At 47.9% G+C, this 25,536-nt stretch overlaps 2 protein-coding genes across 3 annotated transcripts in view; both read left to right on the forward strand.

The window, feature by feature from the left end:
• Window positions 1–460: 460 nt before the first annotated feature.
• LOC126999156 (uncharacterized) overlaps window positions 461–25,536 on the forward strand; it is a 76,660-nt gene continuing 51,584 nt past the window's right edge. The window contains exon 1 of the mRNA XM_050861517.1: window positions 461–1,323. Within this exon, the coding sequence (XP_050717474.1) occupies window positions 863–1,323 (461 nt within the window). The 5' untranslated portion in view covers window positions 461–862. The remainder of the gene's footprint in view (window positions 1,324–25,536) is intronic.
• LOC126996490 (uncharacterized) lies at window positions 1,566–8,560 on the forward strand. 2 transcript variants are annotated; one of them, XM_050857015.1, is made up of 3 exons: window positions 1,566–1,686; window positions 6,580–6,833; window positions 6,932–8,560. In XM_050857015.1, exons 2-3 carry the CDS (start codon window positions 6,588–6,590, stop codon window positions 7,034–7,036), a joined length of 351 nt encoding a protein of 116 aa, XP_050712972.1. In that variant the 5' UTR covers window positions 1,566–1,686; window positions 6,580–6,587; the 3' UTR covers window positions 7,037–8,560. The 2 variants fall into 2 exon arrangements, with proteins under 2 accessions (XP_050712972.1, XP_050712964.1); XM_050857007.1 differs by having other exon boundaries at window positions 6,580–6,884; window positions 6,932–8,556.

A 25,536-nucleotide genomic window follows, 5' to 3' on the forward strand; every position in this document is an offset into this window, starting at 1 on the left:
TATTCCACTATATCCGGTTAGGGTGAGGAGGAGGAGGAGGAGGAGGAGGAGCAGTAGGATGAGGAGGAGGAGGAGGAGGAGGAGGAGGAGGAGGAGGGTGAATCATAACGTCATAATTGTCACATACACTCAGACTTTCATTTTCTCCTTCTCCAATTTCTTTTCTTCCTCCTCTCTCTCTCTCTCTCTCTCTCTCTCTCTCTCTCTCTCTCTCTCTCTCTCTCTCTCTCTCTCTCCCACGCTGCCAGGCTTCCTGTCTCCATGCTTTCTTTCTTCTCTTTCGTCTCCATTATTTTCTGATTTTTTCCCTTCTTTTGTCTACCTCTTGTTCTTCTTCTTTAACTTCTTTTTGTTATTGTTGTTTTTCTTCCTCCATTGCTCTCCTTTCTTTTCCTTTGTAATCTTTTCTTCTTCTTTCTTCCCTTTCGTCTCCATTCTTTTCTGGTTATTTCCCTTCCTTTCGCCTGCTGCTAAGAAGACAAGGCTAAGGGTGTCGCAGGCGGCGCCATGTCAAGGCGTGTGCATGTACCCGCGCGCAACATCCTGCCCCAGTGCTTGAAAAAGGAGGAGAATGATCTACGAGCTCCAGTGTCTCCCTCTTCGTGACGCGAGTGGTCGCTGCTCGTTGAAATATCTATCCAAGCTGGGAAGAGGCGCGCCCGACTCGATCCCAACACACAAACCCACCCACCCACACACACACACACAACCACACACACACCACATACTCAAACCCACCCACACACACACAAACCCACCCACCCACACACACACACACAACCACACACACACCACATACTCAAACCCACCCACCCACACCCACACCCACACACACACACACACACCCACACGGTGAGCCACGATGAACACCAGGCTGTCCTTACTCATGGTTTTTCTAAAGTCATTGTTGCCCGCGCCCGGAGCCTCCCTCAGCCCAGGCCAGGACCCACTCTGCCCCGCCAATACCACCATCTTGGGGGATGATGAATGGGCGATCATTTACACCTGGCAAAATGTGACGCACGACTGGGGCAAGTTCTTGTTCGTGCACCCCGATCCTGGCTTCAAGGGGGTTAGGCTCGTGGCGGCGGGCGATGGCTGGCAGCAGGACGCCTGGTTCACGCTGGACAACACTTGCTTCCCTCTGGACGCACGGTGGTGGTGGTTGCGGGGAGGTGTATGGAAAAGGAGGAACGATGACAACAACAATGATGGCATTCTTGACTTTGATGTACAGACTGGTGATTGTTATCTTAGGTGCCGCAGAACAGGCCACTTCCTTAATGCCATGAATGTTACTGTTGTGGCTCACGGGCCCTCAAGGTGGAGATTATCGTACCCGCCGTGGCCATGCACTGTAGAAGGATACAAACAAGACAGATACTCATGGATAAACTGCACCTCCCACCCCACCACCACCACCACCACCACCACCACCACCACCACCACCACCACCCCCACCACCACCACCACCACCACCACCCCTACATCCACCACCACCACCACCACCACCCCTACAACCATCACCACCACCACCACCACCCCTACAACCACCACCACCTGCAACCACCACCACCACCACCACCATCGCCATCATAGTCGTGCCGGTGGTGATTGGTGTTGCTGTTGTTGTTGTTCTGCTAGTGGTGCTGACGAAGTGTTACTGGCAGCGAAGGGAAAATCCAGGTAAATTCTCTCTCTCTCTCTCTCTCTCTCTCTCTCTCTCTCTCTCTCTCTCTCTCTCTCTCTCTCTCTCTCTCTCTCTCTCTCTCTCTCTCTCTCTCTCTCTGCTAAAGGGCAAAAAACAAATGAAATAAAAAAGCCCGCTAACTACTTCTCCAGTAGTGTGTGTGTGTGTGTGTGTGTGTGTGTGTGTGTGGAGAGAGAGAGAGAGAGAGAGAGAGAGAGAGAGAGAGAGAGAGAGAGAGAGAGAGAGAGAGAGAGAGAGAGAGAGAGAGAGAGAGAGAATTTAGTATAAAGCAGTAGTAGAAGCAGTAGTAGTAGCAATAGTAGTAATAATAGTAGTAACAGTAGTTATAGAAGTAGTAGTAGTAGTAGTAGTAGTAGTAGTAGTAGTAGTAGTAATAGTAGTTGTAATAGTAGTTGCAGTAGTAGTAATAGTAGTTGTAATAGTAGTTGCAGTAGTAGTAATAGTAGTAGTAGTAGTAGTAGTAGTAGTAGTCTCTCTCTCTCTCTCTCTCTCTCTCTCTCTCTCTCTCTCTCTCTCTCTCTCTCTCTCTCTCTCTCTCTCTCTCTCTCTCTCTCTCTCTCTCTCTCTCTCTCTCTCTCTCTCTCTCTCTCTCCTTCACACCGACCTCTCCTGTCTCTTCCCCACTCACCCTCTCTTCACACTATACGCCCCTACCCCCGGCCCCCTCTCTCCCCACACCGCACCAACCGCCCCTTGGTTACGCTAACCTCTGTAACCTCGATGCCATGCTGACACTAACAAATCTCTCCACATCACACTGATAATATCTCCATCCCAACTCTCTCTCTCTCTCTCTCTCTCTCTCTCTCTCTCTCTCTCTCTCTCTCTCTCTCTCTCTCTCTCTCTCTCTCTCTCTCTCTCTCTCTCTCTCTTTCATCCTTTGAAAACAATGTGTCAGCCTATTATATTGATTATAATCCTATCTATATATCTGTCAATGTCGCTAAACTAATAGGAATATTAATATTAGTGTCATTCCACAGTAGATATCACTACTACTTTCAATCATAATCAATAATCAGTCATTATTACTACATGTACTACCAATATTCCTGTTGTCATTAATATCAATATCTATAATTTTATAAATGCTTGACCCTCCAAGCCAAAGAAGATGCTGCGTTTGTACAAAAGAAGATCACAGATGTATAAACTGTGCATGTGTTAAGGAGAAAAGACGCTGTACGAACTGTAAAAGAGCGACAGGTGCCAAAATCCTGGGCAGGGATCAGAGCAGGGAGGATAACGATGAAGCGCGACACCGCGGGGACAATGAGGGCCGCCGGGGGAGTGAGCGGGGGGAGGGGGTGTCGGAGGGAGCTGCTGCACAACCGCCACCTCTATATCCCCCTCAACCGGTACCACCCCTTCCATTGGCACCTCCAATGTTGCCACTACCAACACCACTACCACCACCCCTTCATCACTCTTCCTCTTCGACTGGACAGGGCGCGGCGGAGGTCGGGGGAAGCTTTGCTTGGAAGGGGCTAGCGGAGGGGGAAGCAACGAGGTGGGTGGATGACACATACCTTGAAGTTGTTGGGTGGTCTGCAAGAAATCCTTTTGAACCACCCAGATGTGGAGCCACGACATTTATCATCAAAGAAATTGTCACCCTGTTAAATAACTACATCCAGAACTATCCCTGAAAATTGTATTCACTCTCCCCCATCTCTTCCTCCAAAAAGCACACCCAAAGACCAAACAAGCCGAAAATATCGAGGCATTAAGAAGACGAGTTGCCTTGTGGCAAACTAACGAGTTAGATGCCCTCCTTGGAGAAGCCAGAGCCATACAGGAGAGGCTCCCCGGACCCCAACAAAACAACACCTCCACAGAAGACAGGGCCCGGAAGTTTGCAGACAAAATGCGACAAGGCAACGTTGCGTCTGCAACACGAGCCTTGTCAGAAAATTCCACACGGGGTGTGCTTCCACTCACCAGGGACACGATCAATCAACTCAAGGAAAAACATCCTCCACCGAGTGACCTGAAGGGACTGAGACTGGCAGGATGTCACCAACCACCGAATCCAGTTATATACGAAAGGATAACAGGAGAGATGGTGTGGAAGAAGGCCCTCCAGACTCGTGGCAGCGCGGGGCCCTCAGGACTTGATGCACGGGGATGGCGAAGCTTGCTGAGCAGCGCCAACTTTGGCAATGCAGCTGGCGACTTGCGCAACACCATTGCAGCACTGGCAAGAAAACGCCTCCTCCAGCTGCCACTATGTGGACGCCCTGACGGCATGCCGCCTCATTCCCTGGACAAGAGGCCGATGCAGGCCTATAGGAGTCGGCGAAGTCCTGCGGCACATCGTAGGCAAATGCATCATGGCTGTCGTCAAAGAAGATGTGAGAATGGCAGCAGGAACCTCCAAGTTTGCGGGGCAGCAGGCAGGAGGAGAAGCAGCAGTCCATGCCATGCGGGAGATATTCGACCACGTGGAGTGCGAAGCAGTGCTTCTTGTTGACGCCAAAAATGCCTTCAACACAATAAATAGAAAGACTATGATACATAACATTAAAACCAAGTGCCCTAGCTTAGCTATGTATGTCGAAAATACCTATACATACCCGACTGACTTATACATAAATAGCCACAGTGGAAAGGTGAAAGTGTTAAAATCATCTGAGGAACAACACAGGTGACCCAATAGCCATGGCTATGTACGCCCTGGGCCTATCAGTCCTCCAAATGAAATCGCGTTCGCAGAAACACGGGTGAAACAGGTGGCTTATGCGGATGACCTCTCAGGTGCTGGTAAAATCTCAGACTTAAAAGGGTGGTGGGACACTGTGAACACCGCCGGCCCTGAGATAGGATACATCCCTAACGCCACCAAGTCTGTCCTTATTGTCAAACCTGAACATTATGACCATGCCGCAGAAACTTTTAGAGGAAGTGGCGTCATTGTGACAAAGGACGGACAACGACACTTAGGTGCAGTGATCGGGACAGAGGTATATAAGAAGGAGTACGTGGAGACAAATTAGCTGAATGGTTTAAGTAAATAGAAGATTTGTCTGCCATTGCCAAGACTGAGCCACACGCTGCCTGTTCAGCGTACACCCACGGCATCCAACATCGGTGGACGTTCCTGATGCGCACCATCCCCGGCATCAGTCCACTCCTCCGACCACTGGAAAATGCCGTCAAGAATGTATTCTTGCCGGCGCTGGTGAAATATCATGCTTTGGGGGAGGAAGAGAGGGATATGCTAGCACTTCCCCCAAGACTGGGTGGGATGGGGATCACCAACGCTGAGAAGCTGGCAGATAAGGAGAACCAAAACTCCATCAGCCTTACCAGGTCACTCATCAACAGGATCATCGCTCAGGAGGCAGAGGGCGAGATAGACCAAACAGAAATAAGAGATATTAAAAGAAAAATCTCAGAAGAAAGGCAACAGGCCCAAAGACGAGCTGGACCGTCTTACACCACCTGTCCACAGAAATGGGTAGAAAATACACACAGCACAGGAGGCAGGCGCCTCTAACTGGCTAACGTCATTACCAATCAGAGCAAAGGGCTTCAGCCTCAACAAACAAGAATTTGTCAACGCCGTTGCTCTGAGGTATGGCTGGCCGATTGAGGACTGCCTGATCTCTGTGCATGTGGATCACCAAATGATGTCACCCACACCATGACATGTAAAAGGAGGCTTCGTCTGTATTCGACACGATGAAGTGAGGGATCTGACAGCCAGCATGCTTGGGGAGGTATGCCAAGACGTCACTACCGAGCCGGCACTGCTTCCCCTGGACGGCGAACACCTTCGGTACAGGACAGCCAATACCTCACAGGAGGCACGGGTTGATGTAAGTGCCCGCGGATTCTGGGTGCGCGGACAGCGGGCGTTCATGGACATCCGCATATTCGACCCGATGGCTGCCTGTCACCGTGAGCTGCCCCTGCAAGCCGCCCACCACAGGAACGAGCAGGAGAAGACAAGGGCATACGGTGAAAGAATCCAACATGTGGATCAGGGCAGCTTCACCCCTTTCGTCTTCACCACATCCGGCGGGATGGGTCCCAGGGCCCAATGCTTCTACGCACGCCTCACGGAACTAATCTCAGAAAAGAAGCAACAGCCAAGGAGCCACGTTGTCGCCTGGATGAGGTGTCGCCTCGCGTTCTCCCTGCTCAGGTCGGCCATCCTATGTCTCAGGGGCACCAGACACTCTGGCCCAAAAGCCACCACCATCTCCAATATGGACTATGAAGCCACAGTGGTGGAGAGTGACATTAGGGTGGGTCGGGAGTGACTTGAGTAGGGAAGGAAAGGGGGATCTAGACGTAATAGATGATAGGTGATTTAGTGTCAGGTAGTATTAGTGATATGGTTGGATGCCACAGTCATTAGCGAACAGAGTTGGGGCTAATGACCTCCAAGCTATGGAGCCCTCCATGATTATGTGTCGGGAAAATAAACATGGGTGGAGGTATCATTTATGTTGTGTAGTAGTAGTAGTAGTAGTAGTAGTAGTAGTAGTAGTAGTAGTAGTAGTAGTAGTAGTAGTAGTAGTAGTAGTAGTAGTAGTAGTAGTAGTAGTAGTAGTTGTAGTAATAATAGTAGTAATAGTAGTAGTAGTAGTAGTAGTAGTAGTAGTAGTAGTAGTAGTAGTAGTTGTTGTTGTAGTAGTAGTAGTAGTAGTAGTAGTAGTAGTAGTAGTAGTAGTAGTAGTAGTAGTAGTAGTAGTAGTAGTAGTAGTAGTAGTAGTAGTAGTAGTAGTAGTAGTAGTTGTAGTAGTAGTAGTAATAGTAGTAGTAGTAATAGTAGTAGTAGTAGTAGTAGTAGTAATAGTAGTAGTAGTAGCAGCAGTATTACTGTTATCAGTCCCAGCATGTCCTCGCCTCACCCACAGATGTGAGGATGCGATTCCAAAGCGTCCCGGCGTCCGCCAGCGAGAGCGTGGTGGTCGAGAACAGCCTGTACGAGACCTTGGACAACACCCGCGGGACCGAGGTGGTCGAGAACAGCCTGTACGAGACCTTGGACAACACCCGCGGGACCGAGGTGGTCGAGAACAGCCTGTACGAGACCTTGGACAACACCCGCGGGACCGAGGTGGTCGAGAACAGCCTGTACGAGACCTTGGACAACACCCGCGGGACCGAGGTGGTCGAGAACAGCCTGTACGAGACCTTGGACAACACCCGCGGGACCGAGGTGGTCGAGAACAGCCTGTACGAGACCTTGGACAACACGGGACCGAGGTGGTCGAGAACAGCCTGTACGAGACCTTGGACAACACCCGCGGGACCGAGGTGGTCGAGAACAGCCTGTACGAGACCTTTGAAAACGTGAGGAAGCCGCGGTAAGGGAGAAGGAAATGGAAGAGGGAGATGAGGAGCAAGCGTGAAAACATGGCAGCAAAAGCCTGTCGGTTCATCACGAGGCTGCCTGCTATTTTTTTTTCTACGTTGAGGCCTATTGCGCCGGTAGGCTTCTTCCCGGTGGATCCTGATGGTCGGTCCAAGGCTTCTTCCCGGTGGGTCCTGATGGTCGGCCCAGCCCGTTTTGGCGCAGGCGTGTGTTTATAGTGGCGCCATCTTGCATTGGCTCATGCTGCCGTCCCGGAGCTCATCTTTAATCCTAGAATCTAGAGTCCGGGTTGATAGGTGGTCTTCTGGACAGCATGTGGGTAGTTTTAAGCCACTCGGCGGCGGCTGAAAAATCCCAGTTTGGTGGCACCGGGCGGGGATTGACCTCGCGTCCTCCTGAACGCGGGGCCGTCTTGCTATCCATTCAGCCACTGCCTACCTTTAGCGACAGTGTTAATCAGTTCGTCACCACTTGAGTGACCTGCGGCTATGCGGTGGGCGTGGCGATGCACCCCCGGTGTATGTCCCCGATGATTGGCTGATTGGTGCATCGTTTGAAGAAAGGGGAGGAGGACGAAGAAGAAGAAGAAGAAGAAGAAGAAGAGGAGGAGGAGGAGGAGGAGGAGGAGGGTGAGATTTATAACGCGGTTGCCTGCCTTATTACTGGTTCACAATGTTAGGCGGGGACTTGAGGGGACACGGAAAAGTTTATCACGTTTGAACGCGGCCATGGGGACGTTGAGGCGCTGACGTGTGCTGAGAATGATGACGAGAAGAAGAAGAAGAAGAAGAAGAAGAAGAAGACGACAACAACGACGACGACGACGACGACGAAGAAGAAGAAGAAGAAGAAGAAGAAGAAGAAGAAGAAAAGCCTAAGTAGCAACACTGCTGTGTGTTCAGTCTTGTCAGACAAGTGTGGTCAGTACACTCAGTGGGTTCAAAATCCATAACGGGCGTATTAAACAACGGAAGATGAGGGTTTGGCCGGCATTATAACAGCCAATGATATAGTTCATGAAATGGCCTGTACTACACAGGGTTGGGTCCGAATACATGGACTTGGACTTGGCCTTGGACTTTTGTGCTTGTGCTTGGAGTATGAAGAATCAATTGTACTTGTACTTAGACCCGAAGTATTTGAAAAGTACCAAGTACATTCAAATACAAACAAGTACATTGTATTTAATCAAAAGTTATACCGTACTGTATATAGATTCTCGTGCATTTTGGGATGACACTACTGGGTAAATACGTACATTGAGTGTTTATGATATTGCAGTGCAATAATAATATTGTTATGGCTCATTAATGTGTATATACAAAAAGTTCATATGTTCAGTCCCTTATGTCTGCTCCCCTGACTAACTCAAGGCCTTTATTCTTTTAGCACTTGTCCCCTGCCATTGTATCTTTTCAGTTTCCTTCCTGGAGCTACGTCCACATGTATCCGTAGCTGTACAGTCACACTCTGTACTGCCTGGGGGTTGGGATGGCATGCTCCTCCCTTCCCTTTGTTGTTTACTTGCAACAATAAACTAGCAAGCAATCAATCAATTTCATATTTGTTATTCGTCTATATTTTCCTCTTTCGTTCCGTACTGTGTGTGTGTGTGTGTGTGTGTGTGTGTGTGTGTGTACAATATCTTGACGTCATATCCGGTTTATGCAAAAAAAAGAGAGAGAGAGAGAGAGAGAGAGAGAGAGAGAGAGAGAGAGAGTACTTTAACTTCCTTTCTTTCACTTTCTCCTCCTCCTCTTTTGTTTTATTATTCATGTTTTTTTCTTTTCCTTTTTTGTGTCCTTTCCTGCTATTCCCTTTCCCTATCACCTCTCTCTCCTCCTCTTTCTTCTCCTCCCCTTCTTCTCCTCTCCATATCTGTCTCATCCGCTTTTGAATCATCTCTCTCTCTCTCTCTCTCTCTCTCTCTCTCTCTCTCTCTCTCTCTCTCTCTCTCTCTCAAACGATCTTGTACCTCCAATGTATTTCTTATTATTTTCCTTATCTAACGCCTTCCTTGTCTCTCTCTCCTCTTATAACATGAACGTCAGGAGTCTGCGCGAGGCCATGGAGTCACCGTAGTAGTGGTGGTAGTAGTAGTAGTAGTAGTAGTAGTAGTAGTAGAAGTAGTAGTAGTGGTGGTGGTAGTATACAGTAGTAGTAGTAGTAGTAGTAGTAGTGGTGGTGGGAAAACCCAGAGCTAATCAGATAGAAGAAGAAGAAGAGGAGGAGGAGGAGGAGGAGGAGGAGGAGGAGGACAGTGTAAATTGAATGTGTGTGTAATTCACCACGGCCTGATCACGAGTTGGACTCGCAATCGCCAGCAAGTAGCCTCCAGACATGCACAGCGCCTTAACCGACTAAGCTACGGAGCGGTGTGTGTGTGTGTGTGTGTGTGTGTGTGTGTGTGTGTGTGTGTGTGTGTGTCAGGAATGGAGTATTCGTATTCCTTTTCTTTTTTTCTTTTTTTTTTTACAACAAAGGAGGCAGCTCAAGGGCAACAAAAAAAGAAAACAATAATAAAAAAAAAGCCCGCTACTCGCTGCTCCTAAAGTAAAACAAAAGAGGTGGCCGAAAGGAAGATCAAATACAGGAGGAGAGGTGTCCTGATACCCTCCTCTTGAAAGAGTTCAAGTCGTAGGCAGGAGGAAATACAGATGAAGGAAGATTGTTCTAGAGTTTACCAGCGTGAGGGATGAAAGAGTGGAGATGCTGGTTATCTCTTGCGTAAGGGATCTGGACAGTATAGGGATGAACTTGAGTAGAAAGTCGTGTGTGGCGAGGCCGCGGGAGGGGGGGAGGCATGCAGTTAGCAAGTTCAGAAGAGGAGTCAGCATGAAAATATCGATAGAAGATGGAGAGGCAACATGGCGGCGAAATTTAAGAGGTAGAAGACTATCAGTAAGAGGAGGAGAACAGATGAGACGAAGAGCCTTAGACTCCACTTTGTCCAAGAGAGCTGTGTGAGTGGAGCCCCCCCACACGTGAGATGCATATTCCATACGAGGGCGGACAAGGCCACTGTAAATGGATAGCAACTGTGCGGGGGAGAAGAACTGGCGGAGACGGTACAGAACGCCCAGCCTCGAGGAAGCTGATTTAGTAAGAGAAGAGATATGAAGTTACCAGTTGAGATTTCGAGTTAAGGATAGACCGAGGATGTTTAGTGTTGAGGAAGGTGATAGCTGGGTGTTGTCAAAGAATAGGGGATAGTTGTTTGGAAGATTGTGTCGAGTGGATAGGTGGAGAAACTGTGTTTTTGAGGCGTTGAAGGACACCAAGTTCTTCTTGCCCCAATCGGAAATAATAGTAAGGTCTGAGGCTAAGCGTTCTGTTGCCTCTAGCCTTGAATTGTTAACTTCCTGTAGGGCTGGTCTTCTATTAAAAGAAGTTGAATAATGCGGAGTGGAGTCATCGGCGTAAGAATGAATAGGACAGTTCATCAATGAACAACAGAAAAAGAGTGGGAGATAGGACAGAACCCTGCGGGACACCACTGTTAATCGGTTTAGGGGAAGAACAGTGACCGTCTACCACAGCAGAAATAGAACGGTCAGAGAGGAAACTTGAGATAAAGGTACAGAGAGAACGATAGAAAAACGTTAAGAGGGTAGTTTGGAGAGCAAAGATTTGTGCCAAACCCTATCAAAGGCTTTTGATATCTCCAGCGCAATAGCAAAGGTTTCACCGAAACGGCTAAGAGAGGATGACCAAGAATCAGTTAGGAAGGCAAGATCACCAGTAGAACGCCCCTTGCGGAACCCATACTGGCGATCAGATAGAAGGTCAGAAGTGGAAAGGTGCTTTTCAACTTCCGGTTAAGGATTGATTCAAAAGTTTAGATAGACAAGAAAGCAAAGCTATAGGACGGTAGTTTGTGGGATTGGAACGGTCACCCTTCTTAGGCACAGGCTGAATGAAGGCATACTTCCAGCAGGAAGGAAAGGAAGATGTTCGAAGGCTCTGGTACCTTTTGTGAGTTGCCTCTCTATCTTTGACAGCACGAGAACAAGCGTGATTTATTATAGAAAGATCTTCCTCCTCCTCCTCCTCCTCCTCCTCGTTCTCATCTTCACCCTACTCCTGCGTCTCCAGCTCTTCTTTTCTCTCATTTCCTCTCCTCCTCCTCCTCCTCCTCCTCCTCCTCTTCCTCCTCCTCCTCCTCCTTTTCCTCCTCCTCCTCCCCTCCTACTCCTCATACTGGCCAGGAGGGGGAGGCTGGGAGAGAGAGAGAGAGAGAGAGAGAGAGAGAGAGAGAGAGAGAGAGAGAGAGAGAGAGAGAGAGAGAGAGAGAGAGAGAGAGAGAGAGAGAGAGAGAGAGAAATTGATTAGCTTGACAAGTGTTAGTAAAGTCTCCGGAAGTGACATCCAAATTTCACTATTCCATTATTATACGATTGATTAAGGAAGAGGAGGAGGAAGAGGCGGAAGAGGAGGAGAGGAGGAGGAGGAGGAGTAGAAGGAGGAGGAAGAGGACGTAGAGTCATAACTTCGTATCACATACACTCAGACTTATATGATCTCCTATATGTCCTTCTTTCTTAACTTCTCTCTCTCTCTCTCTCTCTCTCTCTCTCTCTCTCTCTCTCTCTCTCTCTCTGCTTTCTTTCTTCTCTTTGGTATTTTCTATTTTTTCCCTTCTTTTGTTAACCTTTTATTCTTCTTCTTTAATTTAATCTTGTTATTGTTGTTGTTCTTCGTCCCTTGTTCTTTTTTTTTTCCTTTGTATTCCTTTTCTTCTTTCTTCCTTTTCGTGTCCATCCTTCTCTGATCATTTCCCTTCCTTTCGTGTCCATCCTTCTCTGATCATTTCCCTTCCTTTCGTGTCCATCCTTCTCTGATCATTTCCCTTCCTTTCGTGTCCATTCTTCTCTGATCATTTCCCTTCCTTTCGTGTCCATTCTTCTCTGATCATTTCACTACATATCTTGTCCATCCTTCTCTGATCATTTCCCTTCCTTTCGTGTCCATTCTTCTCTGATCATTTCCCTTCCTTTCGTGTCCATCCTTCTCTGATCATTTCCCTTCCTTTCGTGTCCATTCTTCTCTGATCATTTCCCTTCCTTTCGTGTCCATCCTTCTCTGATCATTTCCCTTCCTTTCGTGTCCATCCTTCTCTGATCATTTCCCTTCCTTTCGTGTCCATCCTTCTCTGATCATCTCCTTCCTTTCGTGTCCATTCTTCTCTGATCATTTCCCTTCCTTTCGTGTCCATCCTTCTCTGATCATTTCCCTTCCTTTCGTGTCCATCCTTCTCTGATCATTTCCCTTCCTTTCGTGTCCATTCTTCTCTGATCATTTCCCTTCCTTTCGTGTTCATTCTTCTCTGATCATTTCCCTTCCTTTCGTGTCCATCCTTCCCTGATCATTTCCCTTCCTTTCGTGTCCATCCTTCCCTGATCATTTCCCTTCCTTTCGTGTCCATCCTTCTCTGATCATTTCCCTTCCTTTCGTGTCCATTCTTCTCTGATCATTTCCCTTCCTTTCGTGTCCATCCTTCTCTGATCATTTCCCTTCCTTTCGTGTCCATCCTTCTCTGATCATTTCCTTCCTTTCGTGACCATTTCTTCTGATCATTTCCTTCCTTTCGTGTCCATACTTCTCTGATCATTTCCCTTCCTTTCGTGTCCATCCTTCCCTGATCATTTCCCTTCCTTTCGTGTCATCCTTCTCTGATCATTTCTCCTTTCGTGTCCATCCTTCTCCTTCGTGTCCATTCTTCTCTGATCATTTCCCTTCCTTTCGTGTCCATCCTTCTCTGATCATTTCTCTTCCTTTCAAATCCATCCTTCTCTGATCATTTCCCCTTCCTTTCGTGTCCATTCTTCTCCTGATCATTTCCCTTCCTTTCATTGTCCATTCTTCTCTGATCATTTCCCTTCCTTTCGTGTCCATCCTTCCCTGATCATTCCCTTCCTTTCGTGACCATCCTTCTCTGATCATTTCCCTTCCTTTCGTGACCATCCTTCCCTGATCATATCCCTTCCTTTCGTGTCCATCCTTCTCTGATCATGTCCCTTCCTTTCGTGTCCATCCTCCTCTGATCATTTCCCTTCCTTTTGTGTCCATTCTTCTCTGATCATTTCCCTTCCTTTCGTGTCCATCCTTCCCTGATCATTTCCCTTCCTTTCGTGTCCATCCTTCCCTGATCATTTCCCTTCCTTTTGTGTCCATTCTTCTCTGATCATTTCCCTTCCTTTCGTGTCCATTCTTCTCCCCAATCATTTCCCTTCCTTTCGTGTCCATCCTTCTCTGATCATTTCCCTTCCTTTCGTGACACTACTTCTCTGATCATTTCCCTTCCTTTCGTGTCCATACTTCTCTGATCATTTCCCTTCCTTTCATCCATTCTTCCTCTGGTCATTTTCCTTCCTTTGATGTCCATCTTCAGTGTTCCCTTCCTTTTTTGTGTCCATCCTTCCCTGATCATTTCCCTTCCTTTCATGTCCATCCTTCTCTGATCATTTCCTTCCTTTTTGTGTCCATCCTTCTCTGATCATTTCCCTTCCTTTCGTGTCCGACTTCTTCTCTGATCATTTCCCTTCCTTTGTGTCATTCTTCTCTGATCATTTCCCTTCCTTTCGTGTCCATTCTTCTCTAGTCATTTCCCTTCCCTTTGTGTCTATTCTTCTCTGATCATTTCCCTTCCTTTCGTGTCCATTCTTCTCTGATCATTTCCCTTCCTTTTATGTCCATTCTTCTCCTGATCATTTCCCTTCCTTCGTGTCCATTCTTCTCAGTCATTTCCCTTCCTTTCGTGTCCATTCTTCTTGATCATTTCCTTCCTTTCGTGACCATTCTTCTCTGATCATTCCCTTCCTTCGTGTCCATCCTTCTCCTGATCATTTCCCTTCCTTTCGTGTCCATTTCTTCTCCCCAGTCATTTCCCTTCCTTTTGTGTCCATTCTTCTCTGATCATTCCCTTCCTTTCGTGTCCATTCTTCTCTGATCATTCCCCTTCCTTCCGTCGGCTGCAAGGAGACAAAAACCGCATTTTCCAGCGTCTCGGCGCCTCAGTTCGCCTGTTTGAAAACCTTGGAAGGTGCTGAGACTTTCCAGCATGGTTGTTCTTGATCCTCGCGATAGTTTACTCAACTTCTGCACCTTGAACAGAAAAGTCACCCGTGAGATCCCGGTTGATGTTCTCTGTGGCGCTGTGAGTAACAGTCGTACTTGAGCCCAGGTAAGTTGTGTCGAGGCGTCAAGTAGTACCTGGCAAGTCACGCACGAAACATCTGTCCCAGATCTGGAACCTGTAGGAAAATTATCTAAAGAGCGCCCAGTGTATAATCACAGGCATCATTCTCCCCCAGTGTCTCTCGTCCTGCCGGGAGTGGTCGCTGCTCATGAATTGCGTCTCCAAAAGGGAGACCAGAGTCCTTTCTGAAAATGCAGTGAACGCCTCAACAGTCTTTAAACTCAAAACTCAAGACTCAACACTCTTCCCCTGCACACACACACACACACACACACACACACACACACACACACACACACACACACACACACACACACACACACACACACACACGGTGAGCCACGATAGAGAATGAGCTGCCCTTACTCTTGGTGTTTATTGAATCATCGTTGCTTGCGGCCGGAAATTCCTTCAGACCCCACTGGGACCCACGCTGCCCTGCCCAAATTACCATCTCGGGGGATGAGGAATGGAAGAACGTTACCACCAGGGAATATAACTGGTACGAATGGAGCACCACCTTATACGTGCACCCCGATCCAGGGTTCAAAGGCATCAGGCTCGTGGCGGCGGGGGGTGGCTGGCTGAGTGACGCCTGGTTCACGCTGGACGCCACTTGCTTCCCTGGGGACGCACAGTGGTGGAGGTTGTGGGCACGTGTGTGGAACTATGGCAGCATCAATGGCTACGGTCTTCGGTTTGCAGTACGGGCTGGTGATTGTGCTCTTGGGTGCCGCAGAACAGGCTACTTCCCTGATTACCGGGCTGTTACTATTGAGGCTCACGGGCCCTCATGGTGGAGATCACGGTACCCGAATCGACAATGCACTCTTAAAGGATATGCAAGTCAAAGCCTCTCATGGATAAACTGCACCTACATCCCCATCACCACCACCACCACCACCACCACCACCACCCCTACAACCACCACCACCACCCCTACAACCACCACCACCACCCCTACAACCACCACCACCACCCCTACAACCACCACCACCACCCCTACAACCACCATCACCACAACCACCATCACCATCATCGTTGTGTCGGCAATGATAGGTGTTGGTGTTCTTGTTGTTCTTGTGGCGGTGATGTGGCATTTCCGGCAGCGAAGGATATCCAAAGAAGGTAAATCAATCTCTCTCTCTCTCTCTCTCTCTCTCTCTCTCTCTCTCTCTCTCTCTCTCTCTCTCTCTCTCTCTCTCTCTCTCTCTCTCTCTCTCTCTCTCTTTACAGCAGAGTAAGCAGATCAAGGGAAAAAGATGAAGAAAAAAAGAGTCCCTTCAAGCAAACACAGTGTGTGTGTGTGTGTGTGTGTGTGTGTGTGTGTGTGTGTGTGTGTGTGTGTGTGTGTGTGTGTGTGTGTGTGTGAAGAAGAGAAAAAGTTAAATGCAATAATAATAATAATGGTAGTAGTAGTAGTAGTAGTAGTATACTAGTAGCTGTAAAATGTAATAGTAGTAGTAGTAGTAGTAGTAGTAGTAAAAGTAGCAGTAGTAGTAGTAGTAATAGTAAAAGTAGCAGTAGTAGTAGTAGTAGTAGTAGTAAAAAAAAGTAGCAGTAGTAGTAGTAGTAGGTAGTAGTAGTAGTAGTAGTAGTAGTAGTAGTAGTAGTAGTAAAAGTAGCAGCAGAAGTAGTAGTAGTAGTAAGTAGTACAACAACTCCGCAAATCGCCCTACCTTTAAAGATTCTGGCCATACTACCGCACCTCATATGCCAACGGACTCACAAAAGTCGAAACAATCTGAGGACGTGAAGGCAACAAAAGAATGGAGCTGTGGAGGAAAGGGACGTCCGGAAGCTACTTGAGGCTAAAACACTGCAGGAGAGACTAGGCAGACGTAACAGTCGCAAGAAGGACAGTAACGACAGGGCTAGAAACTTTGCTGACAAGATGAGACAAAGGAAGTGGCCATGGCAACTAGATCACTGTCAATAGAAGATGAGGCAGCGGGAGTCCTTCCCATGACGGAAGAGACACGCCAGATCCTCAAGGACAAGCATCCAGATGCTAGACCTGCACACCAGAAATGAAGTTCCTTGAGACTACACCCCCGCATCGAGTTGTCTTCGACCATATTAGCGGTGACGTGATCTGGAAGCACGCCCTTCACACGCAGGAGCGGCTGGACCATCAGGCTTGGATGCCAAGGGGTGGAAACACCTCCTCAGTAAGAACATCTTTGGGAATCCAGCTGTGGATCTTCGCGACGCAATAGCCGCCCTAGCAAGAAAATTGGCGTCAGAGAATTGCCAACACCTCGAGCCTTTGATGGCCTGCCGGCTCATCCCGCTGGATAAAAACCAGGCTGTCGCCCCATCGGGATACACCACCACCACCCCTACAACCACCACCACCACCACCACCAATTTCCTACACAACCACATCATTCATAACCACCATCACCATCATCGTTGTGTCGGCAATGATAGGTGTTGGTGTTCTTGTTGTTCTTGTCGCGGTGATGTGGCGTTTCCGGCAGCGAAGGATATCCAAAGAAGGTAAATCTCTCTCTCTCTCTCTCTCTCTCTCTCTCTCTCTCTCTCTCTCTCTCTCTCTCTCTCTCGCTCTCTCTTTACATCAGATTAAGCAGATCAAGTTAAAAAGATGAAAAAAAAAAAAGAGGCCCGCTAAGCAATGCTATTACAGTAGTGTGTGTGTGTGTGTGTGTGTGTGTGTGTGTGTGTGTGTGTGTGTGTGTGTGTGTGTGTGTGTGTGTGTGTGTGTGTGTGTGTGTGTGTGTGTGTGAAAGAGAGAAAGAGAAAAAAAAGTTAAATGCAATAATAATAATAATGGTAGTAGTAGTAGTAGTAGTAGTAGTAGTAGTAGTAGTGCTAGCACTTCCCCCAAGACTGGGTGGGATGGGGATCACCAACCCTGAGAAGCTGGCAGATAAGGAGAACCAAAACTCCATCAGCCTTACCAGGTCACTCATCAACAGGATCATCGCTCAGGAGGCAGAGGGCGAGATAGACCAAACAGAAATAAGAGATATTAAAAGAAAAATCTCAGAAGAAAGGCAACAGGCCCAAAAAGACGAGCTGGACCGTCTTACACACCACCTGTCCACAGAAATGGGTAGAAAAATACACACAGCACAGGAGACAGGCGCCTCTAACTGGCTAACGTCATTACCAATCAGAGCAAAGGGCTTCAGCCTCAACAAACAAGAATTTGTCGACGCCATTGCTCTGAGATATGGCTGGCCGATTGAGGGACTGCCTGATCTCTGTGCATGTGGATCACCAAATGATGTCACCCACACCTTGACATGTAAAAAAGGAGGCTTGTCTGTATTCGACACGATGAAGTGAGGGATCTGACAGCCAGCATGCTCGGGGAGGTATGCCAAGACGTCACTACCGAGCCGGCACTGCTTCCCCTGGACGGCGAACACCTTCGGTACAGGACGGCCAATACCTCACAGGAGGCACGGGTTGATGTAAGTGCCCGCGGATTCTGGGTGCGCGGACAGCGGGCGTTCATGGACATCCGCATATTCGACCCGATGGCTGCCTGTCACCGTGAGCTGCCCCTGCAAGCTGCCCACCACAGGAACGAGCAAGAGAAGACAAGGGCATACGGTGAAAGAATCCAACATGGATCAGGGCAGCTTCACCCCTCGTCTTCACCACATCCGGCGGGATGGGTCCCAGGGCCCAATGCTTCTACGCACGCCTCGCGGAACTAATCTCAGAAAAGAAGCATCAGCCAAGGAGTCACGTTGTCGCCTGGATAAGGTGTCGCCTCTCGTTCTCCCTGCTCAGGTCGGCCATCCTATGTCTCAGGGGCACCAGACACTCTGGCCCAAAAGCCACCAACATCTCCAATATGGACTACGAAGCCACAGTGGTGGAGAGTGACATTAGGGTGGGTCGGGAGTGACTTGAGTAGGGAAGGAAAGGGGGATCTAGACGTAATAGATGATAGGTGATTTAGTGTCAGGTAGTATTGGTAATATGGTTGGATGCCACAGTCATTTGCGAACAGAGTTGGGGCTAATGACCTCCAAGCTATGGAGCCCTCCATGATTATGTGTCGGGAAAATAAACATGGGTGGAGGTATCATTTATGTAGTAGAAAAAAAGAAAAAAAAAGTAGTAGTAGTAGTAGTAGTAGTAAAAAATGTAGTAGTAGTAGTAGTAGTAGTAGTAGTAGTAGTAGTAGTAGTAGTAGTAGTAGTAGTAGTAGTAGTAGTAGTAGTAGTAGTAGTAGCAGTAGTAGTTGTAGTAGTAGTAGTAGTAGTAGTAGTAGTAGTAGTAGTAGTAGTAGTAGTAGTAAAAAATGTAGTAGTAGTAGTAGTAGTAGTAAAAAATGTAGTAGTAGTAGTAGTAGTAGTAGTAGTAGTAGTAGTCTGTTAGCTTAAAAATAAAATGTTTAGTAAAGTTTGTAATACTAAATAAAGATGGTTGTCGGCCACAGTCATTGGCGGGGTGGGGCCAATGAATTGCTTTGTGAAAGGATATGAGAGAATATACCGCTCACAACGCAACTCTAATAGATGGAGGACCGTAGTAGTAGTAGTAGAAAAAAAAAAGTAGTAGTAGTAGTAGTAGTAATAACAGAAGTAGTAGCAATAGTAGTACCAGTAGTAGCAGTAGTAGTAGTAGTAGTAGTAGTAGCAGTAGTAGTAGTAGTAGTAGTAGTAGTAGTAGTAGTAGTAGTAGTAGTAGTAAAAAATGTAGTAGTAGTAGTAGTAGTAGTAGTAGTAAAAAATGTAGTAGTAGTAGTAGTAGTAGTAGTCAGCGCGCGACCTTCCTGCAGTCAGCGCGCGACCTTCCTAAGTCAGCGCGCGACCTTCCTCAGTCAGCGCGCGACCTTCCTCAGTCAGCGCGCGACCTTCCTCAGTCAGCGCGCGACCTTCCTCAGTCAGCGCGCGACCTTCCTTGGGTTCACACGTGACTTTGCCCCGCTGCTGTGTGGTGCCAACTCGCTCTTTCCTCTGTTTTCCTCTGCTTTCGCGGTGTGAGGCGTTTGTGCTTCTGTGGACTGCTGCTGTACTGGAGGACTACAAAACCAGGAGGATTACCCTGCCTTCTACTACAGACCGCTAAGTGTTCTGATTTAGTATTTACTTAGTTAGATAGTGATCCACAGTTACTCCTAGGACAAGTGTATTAAGCTTCCCACATCTACACTAAATTCAACATTCTTTCACGCCAACCCAGTGCTACACGGTTTTATATTGCTTTTGTGTTTTTTATATTGCTTTTGTGTTTTCTTCTCCTTCTATTATTAGGATACTTTACTGTGCTGTGATAATAGGACTACGTGAATCAGGCGCGCCAAGCTACGTTAATTTCTAAGTCCACACAAAAACACTAGATAATCCACTTTCCGCGCAAACCTAGTGAACACAGTTATTATCTTCTTTACATAAGTGATTTCTCAGTATATTAATATTGGCCTATGTTTTGTCTTGGTGGGTAGAAATAACCGCGCCTTTTTACCCGAGACACACCCTTTTCCCCGGGGAATTGACCTGACTGCGACCTCACAGCAGCTGTGGTTTGTTTTCCTAGATACACATTTTTGACCTGACGACCTCACCGCAGCTGCGTACTTTGTTATCGTCTTAACGCGCCTAATTGTTTCCGTCTTGCCTCGCCCATATCTTCACCATGACGTCCCTCAAGCGTTGTTCTGGGTGTGGCCTTCGCATGGCCAAGCAGTACTTTCTTTCCAAGGACGTTTGTAGGTTCTGCGTTAAGACTCAGAAGGATGATCAGAGGATCATAGAGTTAGAGAATAGGGTTACGAGTTACGACTCTCGCCGCCCAGGTACACTTACTGGTTAGTGCAGCAGCAACAAGCCCCGCCTCCTCCTCCTCCCCTTCCTCTTCCTCTTCTTCCTCGTCCTCCTCCCCTTCCTCTTCCTCTTCTTCCTCGTCCTCCTCCCCTCTAGTATTGTCTTCACCCACAGCAGCCCCTCCCATCCTCCTCCCTCCTCCTCCTCCTCGACCATCTCCGATCTCCCTGCTTCCCACCCTCCTTCTCCTCTTCTTCCTCCTCTTCCTCCTCCTCCTCCTCCTCCTCCTCCTTCCTCCTCCGTCCCCCTCTCCCTCTCCCCACCCTCCTCCTCCTCCTCCTCTCCCTCTTCCTCCGCCTTGTCCTCCGCCTCTTCGCTCGTCCTCCCTCCCACACCTGTCCTTCACCTTCCCCTTCCCCTCTTCCTCCCTCCCTCTCCTCGTCCGTCCCTCCCTCCCCACCTCACTCTCCCTTTCACCTACTCCTCCTTCCTCCTCCTCTTCGTCGTCCTCGTCCTCCTCCTCCTCCTCCTCCTCCTCGCCTTCCTCTTCCGTCCCCCCTCTCCCCTCTTCCCGCCCACTCTCCTCCTCCTCCTCCTCCTCTCCCTCTTTCTCCTCCTTGTCCTCCGCCTCCTCGCTCGTCCCTCCTCCAACCTCTGTCCCTTACCTTCCCTTTCCCCTCTTCCTCCTCCCTCTCCTCGTCCGTTCCTCCCTCCACCACCTCACCCTCCTTTCTCCTTCTTCCTCTTCCTCCTCCTCCTCCCCTTTCCACCTTCCACCTCTTCCACACTTTCTCCTCGGTCTTCAAAGCAGGTCCCTCCCCTCCCGTCCCGCTCTCCCCTCCCCCCTGCACCCACCCCTCCTGGCCCCCCTTACTACCGTCTGGTTCTTGTTGTTGGTGATAGTCCGGTTCGTTATGTTGACAGGTATTTTTGCTCCAAGGATAAGAACAGGACGAGGGTGTGTTTCCAGGGCAGGTGGGCCATATCAGACAGGATTGAGGCGTGTATGGCAAGCGAGGGATCGAACCCCATTGTCTTTCTCAGCTGTGGCGGAAACGACGTTTCTCAAAAGCAAGCGAGGACCTTCTCAGGCGTTTTAGAGAATTGTTAGGCAGGATACGTGACGCTGGTGGGTCACCAGTAGTGTGTGGCGTCCTGCCAAGGAGGGGCGTTGGCGATGGATGGCTGTCCAGGGCGATAGCAGAACAGCAGACTTGCGAGCACTGCGAGCGCAATGGGTGGCTGTTCGTCGACAATTGGGACCTCTTCTTTGGCAACGACGCCCTACGCCCGTGACGGGATACACTTGACGTTCAAGGGTGTTGAGGCTCTCAGACTCCTTGAGCGAGCACTTGGTACCCTGAGGGATTTTTTAGTATAGGCGAGGGGAGGAGTAATGGGAGCAATGGGAGGAGAATGGAGGGACATCTAGCTCATAATATAACCAGGCAGCTTAGAAGTAATTCTAGAGGAGTAACAGAGGACGGGCTAAGAATCTTCTATACTAACAGCAGGAGCCTCAGAAACAAGATAGACTCACTAAGGGGTAGCTTGTTCAGAAAATGTTGACATAATAGCGATCACTGAGACATGGATAGACACTGCTAATAGAAATTTTAGATCAGAATTTGAAATAACGGGTTATCAGATGTTTCCACAAAGACAGAAGGGGCAGAAAGGAGGTGGAGTTGCGCTATATGTTAAAGACTCACTTAAATGTTTAGTTAACAACTCAGTCAAAACTAACATGGATTCAGAATCAGTTTGGGTGGACGTTTACAAAGGGAAAGAAAACTAACTCTAGGAGTTATATACAGGCCACCCAACCTTAACAGGCAGGACACGAGTGTATTACTACAGGAGATTGGCAGGGCGAGTATGAGTAGAAATGTCTGCGTAATGGGGACTTTAATTATAGGAATATAGACTGGGAAGATCTAGTGGGTGACCTGAAGCCGAGGACTTTCTTGAAGTTATACAAGATAATTTCCTTAAGCAGGTAGTTACTGAGCCTAACAGAGGAGATAACATATTAGACTTAGTCCTAACCAATAATGGGAACTTCCTACGTGAGTTGGAGGTTGGCGGAGAGTTAGGAAATAGTGATCACAGAACGGTTCGTTTTATGTTAGACTGGGCGGTAACCGCGAACCAAACCCAGTGTTAGTGCCAGATTTTAGAAGAGCAAACTACGAGGGGCTTCGAAGACATCTTGAAGGGGTAAACTGGGATAATTTAGGGATTCATGAGGGCCAGAACTGCGGATTGGAGAGCCAGGAGAACCAGGTAGAAATGTCTTACAACAATTTAGTTAGAGTAATAGTAGAGGGCAAGAACAGCATATACCACAGCGAACACTTAGAAAAAGAAAACAATGATCCTAAGGGATGACTCGTGGACTAAAACACGAGATTGGGTTAAAGAAGGAATTTATCAGAAAATAAAGAATGGGAAACACATCTCAGGGGCTGGTACGTCGAACTATCTAGATTAGTTAAGAAAACACCAGGATAGCAAAAGAACTATGAGATCAAAGTAGCAAATGAGGCGAAAAGTAATCCTAAGGGCTTCTTTCAGATGTATAGAACAAAAACACGGAGAAAATTGGACCGCTGAAATCAAACACAGGGGAGCTAGTTGAAAATTACGAAAATATGAGCACATTGTTGAACGATTACTTCCTTTCAATATTCACACAGGAGGATCGAACGACTATACCGGAAAGGGTTCAGGTGTACGAGGGCGGGGATGGCGATAAATTGAGGGATATAATCATTACCAGGCAAGTAGTTCAGGATGAGATAGATAAGCTTAAGAAGAACAAGTCGCCAGGTCCTGACGGGATATTTCCGAGGGTATTAAAGGAGCTAGGTGATATAATCAGTGATTCCACCAACCGACATCTTTAAGATGTCGGTAAATACTGGCTATGTGCCAAGCCTATGGAAAGTAGCTAATGTGACGCCGATTTTTAAAAAAGGGGACAGGTCAGTTGCTTCCAAACTATCGCCCAATTAGCTTAACATCGGTTATAGGGAAGATGCTGAGTCCATAATAGCCAGGAACATTCGGGAGCATTTAGAGAAACATAGCTTAATTCACGACTGCAGCATGGGTTCACAAAAGGTAGGTCATGCCTCACCAATCTCTTGTCCTTCTACAATAAAGTATTTGAGGCGGTTGACAGAGATGAAAATTATGATGTAATCTATCTTGATTTTAGTAAAGCGTTTGACAAAGTTCCTCACCAACGACTGTTGCTTAAATTACAGGCTCACGGAGTAGAGGGTAAAGTTTTGAACTGGGTCAAGGCGTGGCTTAGCAATAGGAAGCAAAGAGTGCAAATCAATGGTAAAAGATCTGACTGGGGATGTGTTACGAGGGTCCCACAAGGTTCGGTATTAGGTCCACTTTTGTTTATTATTTATATCAATGACTTAGACACAGGAATTAGTAGTGATATTAGTAAATTTGCAGATGATACCAAGATCGGTAGAGTAATTGAGTCGGATCAGGACGCTAGTATTCTCCAAGGTGAACTCAACAGATTATATGACTGGGCGGATAAATGGCAGATGGAGTTCAATGTTGGGAAGTGCAGTATTCTGAGTGTAGGTAGGAACAACCCCTCACATAACTATTGCTTAAATGACACTCTCATAAGTAGGTATGGGTGCGAGAGGGATTTAGGGGTCTTAGTGAGCTCTGATCTCCGTCCAAGGGCACAATGCATTCAAGCTAGAAATCGAGCTAATAGGGTACTGGGATTTATTTCAAGGAGCGTAAGCAACAGAAGCCCCGAAGTCTTCCTCAAACTATATTTAGCATTAGTTAGACCTCATCTTGACTATGCGGTTCAGTTCTGGTCACCCTACTATAGAATGGATATCAAAATGTTAGAATCGGTGCAGAGGAGGATGACTAAGATGATTCAGGGGTTGAGAAACTCACATAACGAGGAAAGACTCAAACAGTTAAACTTGCATTCTCTAGAAAGGCGAAGGGTGCGTGGAGACATGATCGAGGTTTATAAATGGATGAAGGGCTTTAATAAGGGAGACATTCATAAGGTTTTGTTGGTAAGAGAACCGGGTAGGACACGAAGTAACGGGTTTAAACTGGATAAATTCAGATTCAACAGGGACATAGGCAAAAATTGGTTTACTAACAGGGTGGTGGATGAGTGGAATAGGCTTAGCAGTCATGTGGTGAGTGCCAATACAATTGTCACATTCAAAAATAGACTAGATAAATTCATGGACAGCGATATTAGGTGGGGTTAGATACACGGGAGCTTAGGGTCAAAGGAGCTGCCTCGTACAGGCCTGCCGGCCTCTTGCAGACTCCTGCGTTCTTATGTTCTTATGTAGTAGTAGTAGTGGTAGTAGTAGTAGTAGTAGTAGTAGTGGCAGCAGTATAGTACCTTCTGTTATCGGTCCCAGCATGTCCTCGACACACCCGCAGATGTGAGGATGCGATTCCAAGGCGAGACCGAGGTGGTCGAGAACAGCCTGTACGAGCCCTTGGACAACACCCGCAGGACCGAGGTGGTCGAGAACAGCCTGTACGAGCCCTTGGACAACACCCGCAGGACCGAGGTGGTCGAGAACAGCCTGTACGAGCCCTTGGACAACACCCGCAGGACCGAGGTGGTCGAAAACAGCCTGTACGAGACCTTGGACAACACCCGCGGGACCGAGGTGGTCGAGAACAGCCTGTACGAACCCTTTGAAAACGTGAGGAAGCCGCGGTGAGGAAGAAGGAAATAGAAGAGGAGGAGGAAGATGAGGAGCAAGCGTGAAAACATGGGAGGGCAGGCAACAAAAAGCCTGCTGGTTCATCACGAGGCTGCCTGCTTTAGCGACATGTGAATCAGCTCGTCAGCCAATTGAGAGACCTGCGCCACAGACTGAAGCACTTTTGTACGCACGCGCGGGCACTTCGAGCTCGCCCCTGACGCAGCAGTGACGACCAGTGCGATCTTGGAAGGAAATTATCGCTTTCGAGCAAACAACTTCTGCTGGAAAGCTGTTCCAGTGGCGGACGGGCCTTCGAAAAATAACTCCTGCCGATATCTGTGGGGTGGGCGTGGCAACGCACCCCCGGCGCATGCCCCCATTGATTGGCAGATTGCTGCATCGTTTGAAGGAAGGAAGGAAGGAAGGGAAGAGAGAAAGAAGAAGAAGAAGAAGAAGAAGAAGAAGAAGAAGAAGAAGAAGAAGAAGAAGAAGAAGAAGAAGAAGACGGAGAAGATGAAGAAGATGAAGAAGAAGTATACGAAGAAGGGGGGGGGGGGGCGAGGAGGAGGAGAAGGGGGAGATTTATAACGACGTTGCTTGCCTTGCTGGTTCAAAACGTTAGGCGGGGACTGGAGGGGACACGAAACAGATTGACACGTGTGTACGCGGCCATGGGGACGATGAGGGGCTGACGCGTGCTGAGAATGATGGCGAGAAGGGAAGATGATAATAATAAGAAGAAGAAGAAAAGACCAAGTAGCCACGGTTAGTACAGCCAGTGGGTTTAAATCCATGACGGGTGTATTAAA

Source organism: Eriocheir sinensis, chromosome 1 (assembly GCF_024679095.1).
Source record: "Eriocheir sinensis breed Jianghai 21 chromosome 1, ASM2467909v1, whole genome shotgun sequence".
Classification (NCBI taxonomy): Eukaryota; Metazoa; Arthropoda; class Malacostraca; order Decapoda; family Varunidae; genus Eriocheir; species Eriocheir sinensis.

What these genes read in the sequence shown, in the direction of transcription:
- LOC126996490 (XM_050857007.1), top strand. Translation starts at nt 6,588, where the DNA reads ATGCGATTCCAAAGCGTCCCGGCGTCCGCCAGCGAGAGCGTGGTGGTC. An exon ending in ACAACACCCGCGGGACCGAG is followed by an intron (nt 6,885 to 6,931) that starts GTGGTCGAGAAC and finishes CACGGGACCGAG; the next exon opens with GTGGTCGAGAACAGCCTGTA.